The sequence below is a fragment of the Branchiostoma belcheri genome, unplaced genomic scaffold (assembly GCF_001625305.1).
Source record: "Branchiostoma belcheri isolate BF01 breed outbred unplaced genomic scaffold, Haploidv18h27 scaffold81, whole genome shotgun sequence".
In the NCBI taxonomy this organism is placed as follows: Eukaryota; Metazoa; Chordata; class Leptocardii; order Amphioxiformes; family Branchiostomatidae; genus Branchiostoma; species Branchiostoma belcheri.
Window position 1 is genome coordinate 876132 of NW_017804476.1, and position 19005 is coordinate 895136.

The 19005-nt window shown below is 38.0% G+C and overlaps 1 protein-coding gene across 1 annotated transcript in view; it reads left to right on the top strand.

Annotated features, from left to right (window-relative positions):
* LOC109486538 (calpain-7-like) overlaps positions 1-19005 on the top strand; it is a 79548-nt gene that overhangs the window by 11926 nt on the left and 48617 nt on the right. The window contains exon 6 of the mRNA XM_019790375.1: positions 17874-18089. Coding sequence (XP_019645934.1) covers positions 17874-18089 — 216 coding nt within the window. The remainder of the gene's footprint in view (positions 1-17873; positions 18090-19005) is intronic.

The following is a 19005-nucleotide window of genomic DNA, read 5'->3' on the forward strand; positions in this document are numbered from 1 at the left end:
AAAACTGGAAGTTCTGGAATTAAACAGGAGGCTGTTTAAAGTATAAAAGACAGTAGAAATACACAGGAAGAAACACAGAAGAATAGAAGGCTGAAAGCTATTGTGACTTTACACCACACCCATTTTGATATATTAACTAGAATTCCGAGACATCATACCTCCATGAAATATGATCTTGATATGTAAATGTAAATTTCTTCTTTAATTGTTCAAATGACCTCTGCATTAACATGATATATGCATCGTGATGTATGTTAACTTTTGATTAACTTACAGATGTCCCAAGTATGACATTCTCATCATTCACCATTACGAAATCATAGAATTTTCACATTAATTATGCAAATTAGGTCATCATTTGCATAATTAGTATCTGTTGAAGTTCCGCCTGCCATAGGTTACATAGTATAATGTAAAATATGTTGTTCCTGTCTGGACTTATTGGCTTTTAAACATTTCGCCAGAAAGTGCCCTGCAGTTCCAGAACAAGCCGCTAGGGGGCCCAAACTCATATGACTTCTTCCCAAGCATGAGAGCTACCTTCCATCAAAATTTCATGACCCTAGCATGTCCAGATCGTGAGATATCAAAACCAGAAGTTGCGCTGCAGTACCAAGGGAAGCCACTAGGGGGACCAAAATCTAATCATTTCTAGTTTTCGTCACACCCTACCAACACACCAAGTATGAAACCCATCCATCCAGGCGTTCTTGAGTTATCTTGTTGACCAACAGACAGACGGACGGACAGATAAACGCAACTGAAAATATAACCTCCATGACACATTTCATGGAGGTAATAATAACCACCTAAAAGTCTCTGAAAGCATTCAAGATCTCGAAATTGATGTCAGATTTGAGAAGATATGTCACATTAAAGCTCTTATCATTGTCATATTTTCTATAATGACATAATACCCATGTCATGACGCGTGTGTGACGTCAACCAAGACGAGACAGAAGAGAAAGACTCTCAGTGTGGCTGTTATCATTCAGTTAACAGACTTGACTCATTCAGTGTACATGAATCTATTTTGTTTGTAAGTAATGTACTTCAAAAAAGGTATTCCACAATGAAAATGCACTAAGATGTGAATACTTGATAAAAGATATGAGAACCATCATTCTAATTTTTGAACTTTGAAAAGCAGCTTGTAAGCTAAGAAATGATAACACCTCAGATATTTCTTGCCTTGACTCCAGTACATGATTCAGTTAATAGTAGTGTCCATGGACATTATGGGGAAAAACAACTGTACTGTTACAACAGCACTGTATTTTAATAGACTATCAAAATTAATTTGTAATACAACTCTGTTTATCTCATTTTTGCCCATATTTGCACAGCCTCCAATAGCATATGATAAGCAAACAGTTTTAGGTTTCTTATCGTCAAAGTGCAGGACACTTAGAAACATTTGTCAATGAGAAAATAATACCAGCAAGGAAACATCATCATTATTGAATACAGAAGAATTGAAAAATATGATGTCTAGCTCTGATACAAACCCATTCATATGAATTCTATTTGAGAAAGAGAAAATATCGACATTGATAAACTTAGTGTTACTTTTGTCATAAAACAATGATGGAAGAAAAGACTAATAGCACATATTATGTACATAGTTCATCAAAATATTTCCTATATATCCCTTGTACATACTGAGCTACAGCCCTAATGCAAACATCAATACAGTATCAGATTAACTTCAATATTTGCAGTTGGAAAACAAAAAGAAACCAGATCCCAAAATGCAAAATTTTTTATCTGAAAATGGCAGAAAAACCCAAATAAAACAATTTTAAAAGCCTTTATCCACAAAATGAAAAAAAAAACTTCAGGGTATATTTGGCCACTCTACCTTCATGCCAAATTTCATGTCATTTGGCCCTAAAATGAAGAAATTGAATCCATTTTTAACAAAATGGCAGGAGGAGAAGAAGAAGAAACATGAGAGAAAACATGTTTCTTTTTCATAAAAACTTCAATACAAGCAAACTGCAGTCTTTAGTTTGACTGATGCAAATCAAATACACTTGCCTGACTGCACTAAGTAGGTCCCAGCCAACACCGTGCTACCTCCTCCGACAAGAAATCTCCCGTGCGTACACTAGACACGTTGGTCCGTCTGTTATTATAGTGGGCCACTCACCCACGCGTAGCTGTCATGTGCTGAGTACATTATGATGCCGCATTATGATGCCTGAAAGTGGGAGTGGGCACTCCATTATTGATTCTCCAACCAATGAAATCAGTCCAATGTCCGGGGGGCCATTATGATTAATACTTGACGTCAACAAAGCCTGCAGTGACTCACGTTGCTTTCAAGGCATCCAGTGCAGTTTTTAGGGCTTGGAAACAAGATTTTATTTTCTATTTTTGAAGTCAATATTCTAGTCACTTATCTACATACTAAGTTGAAACAACACTGTCCTAATGTATATCAACATTCATGGAGCAAAAAATGACAAAAATTCTGACGAAAAACAGTTACTGAAAGGAGCTGGATTGATTTTTAAGGTACCACCCAGAAAATAAAGGACTCATCTTGGGGCTTGTGTCAATATCATACGTATACAGACTGCCTTATTCAGAATATTTCCAGTTTTGCCAGCCTGATTTTGTATTGGATGCCTTTAATTCTGCTTTCCTCTCCAAATTGAATAAAATATAAATATATTGTGTAAGCCAAAAAAGTCTACATGTTGGGTATAGAGAAAGAGTATAGGTAAAGAGTATAAGAATAAGAGTAGAGACTGAACTAGATTTTCTTTTACTAAATGTAAGAAACTGTTTTCTTATATCTTCATTTGAAAATGAAAAATTCGGTCATACTTTGATTTCTCTGAGCAATGAAGTACGTAGGTCACCTTATAGCAAAACACCTAGTTTTAGTCTTAAAGCTTCCTCATCTGAAGATGTATGTGTATAGTATACATGTATAATGTTACATGCATTTAGTATGCTTAAGTAGATTGAAAAGCAAGGGATCAGAATTTCTTCACACGACAACCTACACTGACAGACAGAGTGTATTTATGCCCATGCTACCTACTCTTCAAGCAGAGGTTTTGGGTTATTTTTGGCCTGTTTTCAGGCTTTTTTTTATCAGGGTTTCTTCTGTGCACTGGAATTTTCTTATGCCCCCCCCCAAAAAAAAAACAAATTCCAGTGCAAGAAAGAAGCCCTGATAAAACAAGCCTGAAAACAAGCCAAAAATAAACCAAAACCCAAACTTCTGCTTGGATACCAAACATGTTTTTTTGTATGAAGGCATTAAGGTTAACACAATTGTGTTCAAAGACTTGTGCAGATGTAGCAGACAAAGCCTCAAGGGAGCCCAGCCTAAAGTTATGTCTCCTATCATTTACAACAGTCTGATGCACGTTAATCCACTGCAGACATTGCATCTGACATCTGTCATAGAGGAAAGCACACAAAAGGAGGCAAAAATGTAACCTAAGAACCCTGTGATTCAGTGTCATGTGTCTCCCTGGATGATGATAGTATCAGTTTTGAAATGTCACTGGGTTAATGGATGTTTTATTAGGCAGCTTCCTAGAAATCAGAAAGGTTTCCTCCTTCGAACCGTTGGCAGGTGGTTTAACAGGATTATTGCCTCTCCCCACCAAACTTGTTTTGCTTTCGTTTTTTCACCTCCTGTTGTTCCTATCTGGACCTATTGGCTTTAAAAGTTTTTACCAGAAACTAACCTGCAGTTCCAGAACAAGCTGCTAGGGGGACCAAACTTACACCACTTATTCCAGACAGGATAAGCTATCTGTCACCAAAAAATTAAGACCATAGCATGTTCAGGACAAAAGATACAAAAACCGGAAGTTCTGCTGCAGTACCAAGGTTGAAAGGCCAACTTGTTACGTTACTTCTATATTATTTGATTTGATTTGATTAATCATATTTCGTTGCATTGATTAGCTAACTCCACTTTTGGTTAATTATCTACTTTCGGTTGACAAACCTTTTGACCTATCATTATGATTTGATAACTGAATGATTATGATTGCTTCTATGCTGCCTTGTTTCATTTTGGTGGTATAATGAGTTAGCTACGATTTTCGTTTTGTTCACGATGAGTTTATCTATTTTAATTGACCTGTGTTAGTTCTTCTTTTATCTTAATTATTATGTAATGTAATTTTATGTTGGGGTTATCCCCCCAGGAATCTTTGAAAACCGCCATACAGGCGACATGTATATCCTGGATAAATAAATAAACAAACAAACAAACAAACAAAGGTCATCCACCAGGAGGCCCATATTTGACCTTGACCTTCGGCTTCCTAAGAGTTACCAGCATACCAAATATCATCACAATCCATAAAGACGTTATGAAGTTATAAGTGCGGAAACACACACACACACACACACACACACACACAGACAGACCAAAAACAATACATTGTACCTCCATTTTTCATGGAGGTAACAACACGCCAAAAATAAGTCGAAACCCAAGCCTCTGCTTGGAGGGTAGGTTTCCATCAGAACAGATGAAACTATTTCTTGCTTGGCTCGACAGCAGTCCTCAGCAAACTTTACTCAACAGTGCATAAGCTCTTTAGACAACCTTGGGAGACTTTATAAATTGCTTTGAGAAAAGCACAATGTGTCCAAGCTATAGCAAAGATATGTTCTGTGTCCTTCGCAGAAGCTTTGTGTAGGCACCATCCAATGTTTTGGAGCTGACAGGTAATTATTAAGCGTCTAGGTTTCTGTACTGTAGAGCAGTAGTGATTTCCACAACGGGCAAGGAAAACTTGGATCTTCAGTTTGTTAGCTCAGAATGTTAGATTTCAAGATTTTGTCCAATTAGTTGCTTGCTTCCCATGCTAGGGCTTTTCTAGTTTCAGAGTCTTTGTTTTGGCACATGATGTAGAAACCGAGGTATTTGAAGTTATCTACTCTTTGAGTGAGTGCCCCAGAGAAAGGTCTGAGTTCTAATGATCCAGAAATGTTACAGAAATGTTTTCTGTCTTTGGGGCCTTCATTACATTACGCTAAAAGCCTCACTGGGGTTGCAGATTCTTCCAGAGATTCGTGGAAAGATTCTGCATTTTATTAATTCTGCAAGGGGCAAGGTCATCTGCAAACTTTTGTTTTACTTGGGTCAGAGTAATTCTCGAAATGCTTTCAGACAAAATCTTTTCTGTCAAGAAATAACAGGAAAGGTTTCACAGCCAGTGACACTAATGTACAGACTGGCTTAACCATACACATAATCACCAAGATCAGTTACAGTCCTGACAAGATGGCAGACAGCCACATCGCTTCATCTTTCAGCACCACGGAGAAAACCTTCACCTCTTTCTGTTTTGTTTCTAATCAATTTTGTAAATATATAAGTGTGCATCCTTGCTTATGTTAGTTTAGAAATCTTGTTTTGAGCAAGATGCAACAGAGAAAATGCCTTTTACTAGTAAGAATAAGTTATATGTATCATGTCCAATCTAGATGTCTCCAATCAATTAACGGACAATTTGGATGTCCCCAGCCAATTACCGCAGAAGTAAAACCAGCCTGGAAGCATTGATTTGACCTAATACAGAAGACCTATGGCATTTGGCATTCATGCTAAGCTTCTTTTTTAAGTAGTTTATTGACCTTCGGCAGTGTCCATTAAAGGATTAAATGGTATCTTTCTATAGAAATAGGTTGATGGTATAAGGGAGTAAAAAGATTATGTTTCCTAATCTCTCTGGAGTTTTTCTACGGAGTGGGCTTTTGCTGAGTTAACTTTTTTTTATATGTGCGAGCCTACAAGTGTCACAGGCTTTATTTATGCATGAGTGCCCCTTATCTAGGCATCAGTGTGCAGCAGGGCTCCGGAGACTGTATAGAGTAGTCGGCATGGCTGGGTGCCATCCCTGCGTTATGCCTAGTCTCCTTGGACTCTTATCGTCGCCAATCTCGTTAACCTCTCCGTGTCCGGAATAGAACTATGCGTGAAAGCCGCTATCTTCGGGCTGCACGCCTTGTGTATGGGTTACGGTTAAGACAGCTTTAGCCACTGCCGTATTACTTAAAGACGAATATTACAAGCAGGATGAGAGGTGATTTTCTTTCTGATTCGGCAGTCTCACATCTGTGGTTTGTACAATAGAGGTTCTTCCTGTGCTTAACGATAGCCGTAATAACACCGACTTTGCCTGCTAGTGCCTGCCGCGAGCGTCACCAAAGCTGGCCCAAAAGCAGTTTTGAGATTCAGCTATTGAAGCCAGCTTAGGTTAGCTCCCAGACTGGTTCTACACATTAAGAGTGACCACCTTAAAAGGATTTACTACATTATTCATATGGCATGACTGCAAACTTTGTTGCCTGAAGAATTTAGGTGTGAACTTGCATGTCCTTGAAAATAACTTTGTGTTTACTGGTATGTCATTGCTAGAGTCTGTTGCAGGATGCAATCTGTATTGCTTCCTTCCTTGTGATTTTTCATCAATTTGATGAAAATGTCATCAATGTTGCAGACTACATTGTACATTGATGTCAATGCTGAGAAATGGCGAGACATAGAATTCATTACAAGTTGCTCTACAATTTAGAAGAAAAACTACAGGAAATTCAAAGAACGTCAAATTACTAAAGATAATTCATGCCATTTAGGGAGAGAAGCATGTGATGTAAATTTATGGCGTATTTCTGGACCATTTCTCTAGCTTCCGCCTAATCCAATGTACACAGCTTAATAGAGACTAAATAATGCATGAAGAATATCATCAGGAATTTAGGTCAGGAGTAAGTACTGTACTTCACAAGAATGCAGCATGGAGCCAACCATAAGAAGGGCTTATTTTCTAGTATTCTCTTTTCAAAGCCAATGTAATGCATATACTCCCAGGGTGAAAAAAAGAGGCTTAGTGGATGGTAATTGAGAGGCTATAGAGGATTCTTTATGCTTTTGTGTGCTCAATGGAGGATTTTCAACAAGGTTCAAGCCCTCTGCAGATCACTGTAAAAGTTGCTTTTGATTCTCACAGATTGCAAAAGTCGAGGGAGTCTCATATGTTGTCGGGGATTTTTTTTCTTGCTTTTATCCTCTCATTGGGGACTTTATCAGACAACAGGGGTCTTCTACACTGTGACCTTTAGTTGTATAATTTATCAAGATGCTGCCAAATTGTCTGACCAATTGAGCTTGTGGGAAATTGTATGCCACATTTCGTAATTGAGCTGGACCAATTTTAAAGCTTTTAGTGCATTGTGATGAACAGATCAAAGTGGCTTATTGTCACTCATTTTCCCACTTACTCACTTGTATTGAAGTTGTAATACTTTTCTTGAGTATCAAATTTTGAAATCAGTTTGACCTATAGGTTATTGACTGCTGAAGAATAAAAGTCATATCATGATGGCAAAGAGGTACACTTCACTGATGCTTATAGTTTTCTTATACATGTAAATCCTTAAGGCCACACCAATTTAATTTCTTGGTTAACGGATTCGCCGCTTCATTTTTTTCTGATTTGCAAATAAAAATAAAAATTCAGAATCAACTGCAAAATGCTCATATTTTGCCGTGAACAGTTTTTGTGTTTACAGTCCTTTTCATACTTCTTGTTAAAGTCATTCCATCTTTCAATGCAGTGGTATCATTAAAAGTTCAAAATTCATTGTCAAAATTTTGAACCAGCCTGGTGTGTTGACTTCATGGCTCCTACATGTATATCGTACCATTTTGGGCCATAATAGGATGCCTAGGCCTGTTTTTAATTTTTTTTTTCGCCCCCCCCCATTATTTTTGTAGAAAAATCCGTTAACCAAGAAATTAAATTGGTGTGGCCTAATCTTAAATGAGAATATCAACCCTGCACAAGAGACTTAAATTTCCCACTTACTAAGTGGTAAGACTTTTCTTTAGTATCAAAATAATGTTGTAATCAGTTTGACCTATACTATAGGTTATTGACTGCTGAAGAATAAATGTCATATCATGATACTTGATAGCAAAAAGGTACGATTCACTATGGAAGTATACAATGTACAACATGGTGCTGACAACATGAGTTTTCTTATCAGTCCTTCATCTTCAATAAGATACGCAGAAACCTACAAAGAGTCTCAAGGATTTGTTTACAAAGCAGAAAAATGTGTCAAGGACTCAAAGATTTTTTTTTTAAAACAATGCATTAAATCAGAGAAACATCAAAGAGTCAGAGCTCTTTGAAAAACAACCCATTAAACACATGAAAGGGGAGAGAGATCAGCCAGGAAAGCCCAGGGACTCAGACACTGTTAGGGCCTCAGTAGTGGCCAGACTTTTATTTATCAGAACACAGAGACATGAATCCCAACTCAGGAAGTATAATCTTTTTGTAAGATTTTTGAAAGGATTTAGAGAGACTACGACTTGGCAACACTTTTTTAAAGTTACACACATCTTCCCTTTTGCCTTGAGTCTTTTTAATACTGTCAAACCTACCCAAGTGACCACCTTTTCAAGCCATAGCAACCACCTTTTCTCAGTCCCAATTTTTTCCATAGGTGTAAGCATTAGGCAACCTGCACAAGAAGGCCACCCTTTCCAAGAAGAGCACTTTTACCTCAGTCCCCTGGGTGGCCTTGTTTGGCACGTTAACCATTTGACTAATAGCCTGTGTTACACAAGCTGTCTCGGCCGGAGGTTAATGACCCCAACCCAAGAGGGGGGGGGCAAACTTAGGGGTGGACAGTTTAGTCAGGCTACCATTTATTTGACTATACAGATCTTTAAAAAGATGCTGCCTGTCACAGTAAAGAAAAATGTAAAAAGAGGAGGTTAAGACAAAAGTCGTTGTCAAAAGATGAAAGAATCAGTTACAAGTGTCCCGTTTTCATGTATTTTGGAACAGCTTGAATTCTAAGTCTGTGTACATCCGTTACTCCATTGATTTCCCACTTTTTCAATCAGTTTTGTCACAGATGGTGCATTTATTACTGTGGGACCTGTGTCCACTCCAGGACCTTTCATAATCTTGTGTATTTCCCAATAGGGGAAACACCTAATTACCTGAAGCAAGAGATATATACTGATTAATACAGTATGTTTATTATAAAATATATTCTCAATACGTAACACTGTGAGCAATTTTCACACTCAGTTAGAAGACAATTTCGCTGAGTGCTAAGCATAGAAAACAGAATGTACAACTTTATCCAGACTGTCTCCATTGGTGGCTGAATGCAAAGCAAACTAAACCTATTGCACCAAATTACACTTGGGAAATGCATCCAAGGTTCTAAAGTCAGTCGGTGCTATTAGTACATACTCACCATGCAGGGGATAGCTCCAGACACGAAACCTTAATAGTATGTAACCCTCTGGGGTAAGTTTTTACATACATCACTTAAATTTATGACTGTGTCACTTCCAAGATTGCTTCCAAGTCAAGAAATCGATACGAGCGTCATTGAACAACTTCCAGTTGACCTGGTTCCGTCTATAATGTCGATTAAAGCCATTTCATGTGCCACTAAACCACTGTGCAAATGACTGTAAAACCTCTTTATTTCAGGTCATTATATCTCCATTGGTTCAAACAAGATTTAACCCAAGTGATGGAGTGTTAATGGTTGAGGAATTACTAGGTCAGATAACTCAATAAAAAGGAATTCCAGATCCCTAGAGATCCTGTTTTTATATGACAGTTTGGGGACGAAATAATTAATAATAATAAGGTTATGTAGGAAGTGTTCGCTAGGATATGAGAAACCAAAATTGAGAAAAAATTGCGTTTCCAAATTTTCCCTTCTACATTTGTATATACAAGTCTTTGGATCTCGATCATTTATAACGTTACTCATCGTGTAGTCTCTAAAAGTCCCCCAAAACAAATCATGTTAAGATTATAAAATCTCTTTCCTCCATCCTATCTGATGTACCAACTGAAGGTAAAACTAAAAGGATTTGAGATTGAGCTCGTTTCCCAGTATTACTGACAGGACTAAGTCAGAGAGTTTCTGCATCCAAGTGATGTTCAACGTTTGACTTTTTTTTGTCCTGAGTACATGTGTAGTTCTATACTGAATACTGCAGTTGTTGCACGAGAAGGCCTTTTGGGGCTAGTGGCCAATTGCAGTTATGAATACCATAAATATTGCTATAGCAGGTGAATTTGGGGACATTTTTTATTGCCCAAGAAATGTTATTTCAACAGAAGGCAAGACATCTTCAGAAGAACTTTCAATTTTTTATATGCAGCCATGAAAGGTGCTTATTTTATCATTATACCTAATGGCTACTGGCATATGAGACGTTCACATTAAAGGGACTAGCTAATAGAGATCTGGTTGGACATCACTTCCTCAGTTATTCTCTTTTTTCAAAGCCCATTGGGACAAATTAGCATCAAAGGGACTAATTAGTTAAAAAAATATCTTTCAACTTTGTTTCTATGTTCTAAGTTTGATTTCCTGTGGGTCTCTATTAGTAAGTATTCTTCTTGTTTGATGCTCTCTAATGGTTTTGTGTCAGAGCCCTAAACAATTTTCTGTAGCAGTTTTTTTCTCTCTTTTGATGTTTTAATGCATTTAAGTCATCTGTATTATCAAGAAACCCTGACCTTTCTCACTTCATCTTCATCTTCATCTTTGCCAGGGCTCTGAGATGTTATATAAGCCCCGGCTACACCCCCACATAGCCCCTGTTGGGGCACTTAGATCACTCACTAACTCATCTGCGTGTTTCATTTAATTTAATGGCATATCTGTAAGATTACCATATATCAAAAGAGAGGACATGCAGGAAATTGATATGTCATTAATGCCTCCAGCTTTCTCCAGCACCTGTGAAGGTTTTGTATCGTAATGACGTGGTCTATCTACCACCTGGGCCCAGGTACAAAGACCCCCAAGCCGCTGCAACAGCCTTTAAGTCCCCACAACTAGTTGCAAACGGGAAGGTTATCCAACCAACGACCTTGACATTCTTTGAGCCTCTACCAGGCTTCGGAAGGTGCCTGGAAACAGTAGAAATCGGTCAAATACAGAGTCTGAGATAACATGCCAGGGGAGTTGGTCCGCTAGAGAGTACAGTGTGCAGTTTTGGGTGTGTCAAACCAAGGAGGTTAAAAAAGGGACTTTAGCGGACCAACTCCCCTGGCATGTTATCTCTCTATTTGGCCTCCAGAAGCCTGGTAGAGGCTAGCATTCTTCAATAGACATAAGATTTCAAAGAGCATCTTAAAGGTTTTGGTGTCCTGCAAGGGATTAATAATATTTTGAAAACTTAAAAGATGCAAACTTAGAGTAAATCTCGTCCTACTTGTGTGAAGAAAACAGCCACATTCATAATTTAATGTTACATCCCAACAGGAGCTCAACAGTAACCAAATCTCTTAATTGTTATAACAGAAATGGATCAGATTCCACATTTTGTACACTACACCCTTTTAGACCTGCTTTTCTACCTGATAATAACATTGAATGTCAAGTACAAAATTAATGCGTCAAATACAATGTAACATTACAAACTGTTATCCTAGAAGCCAGCACAAAGTATATGTTTTTTTATTCTTCATTTTGGCTACTTCTCAGTTGAAACTGATAATTTAGAGACTAAAGATGTGTATATGCAGTGTTCCAACTCCACTATGTTCGGAAACCCCTACTTTTTAACATTATAAGGGTTTTTGTTGAGTGCTGTAGGGTAATTTTTTAGTTCTGACATACATGTACATGTATGATTAGGGTTTGAGCATAGGTTGAGTTGTCAGAACATAGGGATGTTGGAAAATAGGCATGTCAGAACATACTGGTATAACTGTTTGTGTGACAATGTTTGCATACTCACAGACGCTCTTGATCAAATTTGGATTGCATCTAAGACCATCTGTGCTCTGATTTTTGTAGATCCTTTCAATCAAGTGGGCCATTTTTCCATCCTTGCATCTTTCTTGTTTGTTTAGTTTGATTACCCCCCTGTCTCTCCCGTTTGATACTGTAAATTACTCGGTCCATTTGCCACCTGGTGCAGAATTAAAAGAAAGCTTGAAGTGTTTTCGATGTTCTTTCAAATCCTGGAGAGTTTTGAAGATTGTAACTTGAAGATTATATAACATATAGCTGCAACCTTACTACATGTCAGTAGTCAGTTAAACAGTCCTGTACTATTTTAAATTCAAAGAGATCCCAAGGTCTTATTTGCATTTTGCAGCTTAGTTATAACACTAGATCTGTTTCTGCGATTATCATGATAGCAGTGTTAAAATATTTACTAAACACTACAACACTGTATTCTTGAGTACATTCATGTAAGTTCCAAGCCCCATCGCACATTGATCAAATAGAATTGAAAGGAACTTTTAGGAGAAGGATTTAAGATCATAACTTTGCCTTTTGTCTTTGCTTTTTGATACCAGGACTCGTACACAGAAGTCAAATCAAAAACTTCTGTTTTGTCATTTTTGTAATAATGCTGCATCAGTGTTTGACACTGAGAATGTAGACTTACTCAGCTCAGGGCCATTGAATAATATTAGTATCATATAATAATGGAAACCTTTGATCATCTCTGCTGTCTGTCTACACTCTGATGTCTAACATCGAATCCCTGTTCCCGTGGGCATTCTCTTATAATCTTTGGACTTTTCTTCTTTTTTTTTTCAGTTCTGAAATTAAGAGGCTCGCTTTGGTAACCAGGGGCTTAGTTTGTGTCTCCAAGCTCACCAAACTTTTAGGGATAATCCTCAGGGAAATAAACAGTTGAGAGTAGGCAAACCTTGCCTACTGACCTTTGGTTGAATGTAGATTATTTATATACATGTAAGTTTGTAATGTCGTGGATCTTATAAGTATTTGGATTAAGGCTGTGTACATGAAAGTAACATCAGGTGCAGAAAGATGTTTAACTTTAATGCCTGTAGGGCAGTCACACATAATGAGAATCAGGACCTCCCAACATTGTCCAAACCATGCTTGGAAGTTAATTGTGAGCAATGTCATACATGTGTTTGAGAGTTGGTTGGTGAGGCTGCACACTTTTTTACTAGTCTTCATTATCATTATAGAGTCATACAGCACAGTGTAAAGCACAGTGTCATGGTGTCATGTGGCGAAATGGCGAGTGTTAGACTATGAAATGGCGAGACCCGGGTTCGATTCCGAGTCGTACCCAGGTTCGATCCTCACTCCACCCAGGTGTGAAAGGGTACCTAACTTTGGTTTAGGAAAGCCGTATTGACCGTCACCTGGTGGCGCCGAATGGCAGCCGCACAGACCCTTGCGACAGTTCCACAAAACGTGTGTAGAGGAAATATGTTAAATGTATAATGTGCATTATGTGATATCATCTCAGTGCTAGCAATTTAAGGCTGTGATTGCAAGGACAATGTTTGACCAATAAACCATAAACCATTCATTAAAAATAAATAAACTTGAAACTTGAAAAAATCCTTTTTCAGATGTTGACTCCTAGCTTTCGGCAAGGTGAATGTGTTGCTGTTCCTCAGCTGTCTCCAATGACATTGATTATCCATACTTTTATAATTGCAGTTGTGCTTGAAAACTGAGGAATCTAATTTTCAATTTTAGTTTTGTTATCTTCAGTGTGCACCTGTTTTCTGATCTCTTTGGACCCATTTAAAAATATCGGTTCCCCTGCAGGCAATAGACTTAATCCTAACTTCATTCTTTTATTCAGTGCTGATCATGAGGTTGATAAGCAGTTTTGGTGTTTACTTTAAGGCCACACCAAGTAAATTTTATGGATGACGTCCGCGCGCGCATTGATTTTGGCCTGTTCCTAGAAAAAAAAACAAGAAATTCCGCTTCCTGTAACTATGACCAAAGAGTCACGACAGTGCCGCAAATCGTTAGATTGACGTGAAACCCGTAACGCGAAATGGATAAAGAGCACATGCTTTGTTTCTGCAGGCCTGCAAAAATGTGAAAGAAAAAGGACAGGAAGATAACTGCTGTTCCACCTGATTTATTGCTGTTTTGATGATAAATAAACGACTTCCTGCTTGTTAATCTGTGTCACCTCATTCAATTTGTGTCCTAACATTTGTCCTCTCTTAGTATATTTCTAATCTAGGCATCTTGTTTTTTAGGGCCCTTCTTGTTTTTTTTTTCGCCCTCTCGCATTAGATATAGGGTCTCCAAAGGACGTCATCCATAAAATTTACTTGGTGTGGCCTAATTTGCAAATAGGGGATATAACAAGCTTAGGTTGTTTTGATTGAGTATGGATTTGTCATCTTTGCAAAGCTTGTTTGGACTCTGAGGACAATTAGACTACCTAGGCAATCATCTTAATAGAAATTTTGTGCCTGTGTTGCTTAGCCTGGGTACCATCCTACTTGTATGCCGGGGCTCCCACACTCGCTTCCCTACTTCTTAGGGAAGCGAGTGTGGGAGCCCCGGCATACAAGTAGGATGGTACCCAGGCTATGTGTTGCTGGCCTTTTGAATCCTTGTCGCAATATGCATTTTATTTTATCTTGAAAGTTTATCTCTGTTAGAAGTAATTATGAAGCAAGTTTAAACTCTAATTGATTTTAGTTGTTTAGTCATCATATGTATTTGGATATAATTTCTTTTCTCAGAAGGGATTCAAAGTGGAAAAGATAATATACTGTGTTTTGGCTAGGTGGGAGTTTCAAACCAGGGATATTGTGGATTTGTTGTCTGATGGTTAACTGCACTATACATTAACCCTTCTCTGGCTTAAAGGTAGCATTTTGGCACCAAATCTTCATAATGATAGACATGTGTTAATAGTCCCTGGACATCACCTGTTGTGTAAGAAAAATTGGAGAAAAGATATTAAAACAAATCACTCAATAAAATCAATGTGATAATTGCAGTAGTAAACTAATGAGATTATGATATTGATTTTCTGAAATTGACCATTCTGAATGTTTACCTGAATCACTAACTGTGAAAAGATCATGTCTTCTTATGCAATCATTGAGGTGTAAAAGCAAAAACCATATCCTGCGCAAACCAATATCAACACCCAAAGGTCAAATATCTCAGGAAATTGAATCCCATTTTGGTAAAATTGCTCTCACGAATTTTCCTTTTGGTTGGTAAGCTACATGTATATACAAAGGTGTGTAGGGTCGACGTTATTCAAATCCCAACAGGTATTTCAGAATCTGCACAACCTTGAAAACATTCTTCTACACCTGAAATGAACCCTGGCTCTATCAAATTTGATTGGTTCCAAGGTAAAATGGATTTACCTTTATACATGATTGGCAGGACTTGTGAGGCTGTGCTATCCTATGAAGATCCTGAAGTCCCTGGCCTTGCCACTGGGGTGCTTCTTTATTACCACAAAGCCTTCCTTGGTATTGACTGAATGAGGTTAAAAGATTCACACCTCACATTGTGCATCTTAAAGTAGGTGGATTAACAGTAATAGCAAGCGCTGGTTTCATTCAAGATGTGCATCCATCTATGAAGCTCAATAATTTGAGGGGGGTTGACACAATGTATGCCTGGTGTAGTCTCCACCAGACTCCTTTGCAGGCTGAATAAATAGTAGAAATCGGCAAAGGGGGAAATCATTGGCCAGAGGAGTTGGCCGGCCATAGAGGGTCCAGTTTGCCTGCACGGAAACTGGACCCTCTATGGCCAACTCCTCTGGCCAATGATTTCCCCCTTTGCCGATTTCTACTATTTATTCAGCCTGCAAAGGAGTCTGGTAGAGACTATGCCTGGTGTACTAGTAGAAATGATGTCACCATATTATAGAACTTCTGACAGTCAATTGTTATTGACCTGAAGCCCTTTCTGTATTCAGAATTTGCTAGGCTTTAAGCAATGTAAGTGCTGTACCACATTGACCTTCATTCAGGCACTTTGAATTAGAACTAAATCTATTGAAGGTTTATGTAAACTGAAAGATTACACCCTTGTCTTCTCAGTATTGAATCATTTGGTACACACAAGCAGTAATAAAAGATAATTCTACGTGACCATGTAACTCTAGATCCCTTGTTATTACTGGTAGTGTTCAACCATAGTCTGGTATTTTATTGGTCTCCATAGTGTTCTCAGTGATATATTAGACCTTGATACTAGGTTCATTCTTTATTGATGAGTAATGATGAAGGATAACCGCGTTATCTATTTGCCTTACATGCCAATATTGACTGATGAGAGACCTGTATTATACACACTCAGGCAGATGGCATTGAGGTTAACAAGTTTGAACCCAACACATCAGGCCACAACAAGTAAATTTTATGGATGACATCCTCTGCAGACTCCAAATCTAATGGGATAGGGAAAAAAACGTGAAGGCAAGCCAAACAAAACAAGATTCCTACATTTTCAAACTTTGACATTATAAACCTTTAAACCTGGAAATGATACTTATATTGTGCTAAGTTTAGTGCCAACTATTACTAACAACATTCATTTCTCACTCAAACAATTTTCAAACTTTTCAATCATTGTACAAATGGTTTTCAAATTGATTCAGTGGGAACGTCACATATATAATACACAGCCAGCATCACATACAATCATGTATAAAAGAAATGAAATACTTCACTACATCAAAGGTAACAAAACATTAAATTAGAGCCTTGTCTTGTCTCCGCTCTTCATATTTATTTGCCAACCACATTCTGGCATGGCAACAGACATCTTTGCCCATTTTTGGCAATGTTGACCACTGTCTATGGGAACAAAATTGTTTTTTTTAGTGCGCGCTGATGTCATCCATAAAATTTACTTGCTGTGGCGTTAAAACAAACGACAGGCAGCAGTTTGATCGACGAGGTTTGTCAAAGAAAGTGACTGTGAAGCTGAACTGAGTTAAATAGGACTGGTCGAGATAAAAGGAGGCGGCTCCTTTATTGATCCAAAGGTTTTTCTATTCAACATTTGGCTGAACTGGGGGAAGTCATGCTACATCAACCTCAAGTTGTTAATGGTGGTAAAGATCGTGTGTGGCATTTCTAGCAGATATGAACATGAGGTATTATTATAATAATGTACTAGAGATGAACTCTGATCATTTTAACCCTGTCTATACTAGGCCTTTTGTAATGTTCAAATAGACACCAAGTTAACAGCTACTCAAGTAACTGGATAGATTTTTAAAAACATTTCAGGCAGTATTCACTACTTTTCACCAAGCAGTCACTGTTGCTTGAGTTACACTTTACTGTTGTCTCGGTATCTCATTACCTGGATGTCAGAGTAGACATGCACTTACTGTGTAAAAAATCATGAGCAATGAAGCAATGTTGACAACTGACTGGAAAGTTCAACATAATAGCAACTGTGTTGCCATTGCTGATGAACTGTAAAAAAATGTTGCCCTTTCTGCCTTGCCGGCATTAGTCAACTGGTATGACCATGTCCCTTTTAAACATTACAGGTACATGTGCTATACAGATTGAAATACGTTGTATCTTGTTTGTTTATCAAACCTCTAACCACAACTTAGCCCTGTGTTTATTTGCAACTCCAAATATTGTAAAGATTCTTCGTCCTTTGTATACCCAAGCATTGTTATATACCTGAGTGTTACAGTTACTGTAACTGCTAGTAAAATAAATAAACAGAAACTGTAGAGTTTTAAGCATATTGATTGCATTCTTTGTTATTGTGGGTGAAAAAAGAATTTTTGTTTAATGTTGTATAGAACCATTTAAGCCAAGTTGGAATGGCTACTAGAAAAGGTCAATCAGCTCGAAAAACTTAACCCTTACAGGGGTCCAGCCAGAAAAAAGGCTAGGGTCGGCAGTTTTTTCTAGGGCAGGTCGGGAAAGAGGAAACACAACATTGTATCAAACATCTGACTCAACTTAGCCCTAAAGTCAAAACATCATTTTAAACCCCTGTTTTCAGTACTTTTCAGATATTCTGGTTTATATATAAGGAAGTTCTACATTTACTTTCTTGTGCTACAGAGCTGAACAACTCAAGAAAAAACAAGCCACTACCCAGAGAGGAGCATCTCCACAGAGGCCCGCTACAAACAGAGCCGTCCCTCCCCTTGGGATTGCAGGTCTCAACCTGAGTGATGACACGCCAGCCAACAGAGGTTCAGGGGGTGGCGGCGGTGGAAAGAAGAGTCCCACTGGAGGCGGAGGGAAGTATACGGCAGAAGAAATCAAAGTTCTTAGGTACGGTTCTGTCTAGACATTGAGAGCTTCTTATTGCCTGTGCTTAAAAGAAATAATACTGACTGTATCTTGTGCATACCATAAGTTGCCAGACTGGTGCACCACTACAGCTATAGATATCTATACAGAACAGGAAAATGCAGGATGCTCAAGAATTGAGTCAATGTTTTCATCATCAGTAATTAAATGCTATCTCTAGTACAAAAATGTATTGCTTATGTATGAAAAATGGCTGGATACATGTATGTGTCAATGACTGGATAACAGTAGTAGTTACTATGATATGAGGACATATTTCTAGAAAAGAGTCAGACTCTGTAATTTTGTTGAGTGATGTGTCTAGGTCACCACAATAATGATCATAATTGGCTATTTGTTGCTCAATGATTGTGCCGAAGGCTCCCATCACTGAAGAGTCTTGTAGATAATTCATTATCTGTAATTGAAACATGTACAGTAAGTCGTGTGTCCTAGATACAGCAACCGCACAAATTACTCATGCCAGACACTCAATTGGAAAGGGTAATCTTCGATCTAAATTGGATGTTTCACTTGACAATATACCATTCACACAGGTTTATTGTGTAAAGAACTCCGCACAAGGAAAACATGCAATATCAACCAATGTTGGAAAAAAATGAGATAACACAAATTATGAGGTAGTTTAAGACAAAAAGTCTTTTTGCTATAACATCTGTGTCCATAATATCACCAGGGTCCATAATATCGCCACCTTGAGAAATAGTGTGCTTAAGGATATTTTTACTGCAACATACCCTAGGTACGTATGTACATTTGATGTGTGAAGGAGTGCATACCAAAAGTATGTTGCAGTAAAAATATCTTAAAGCACACTGTTTCTCAAGGTGGCGATATTACTTATGGACCCTGGTGATATTATGGACACAGATGTTAC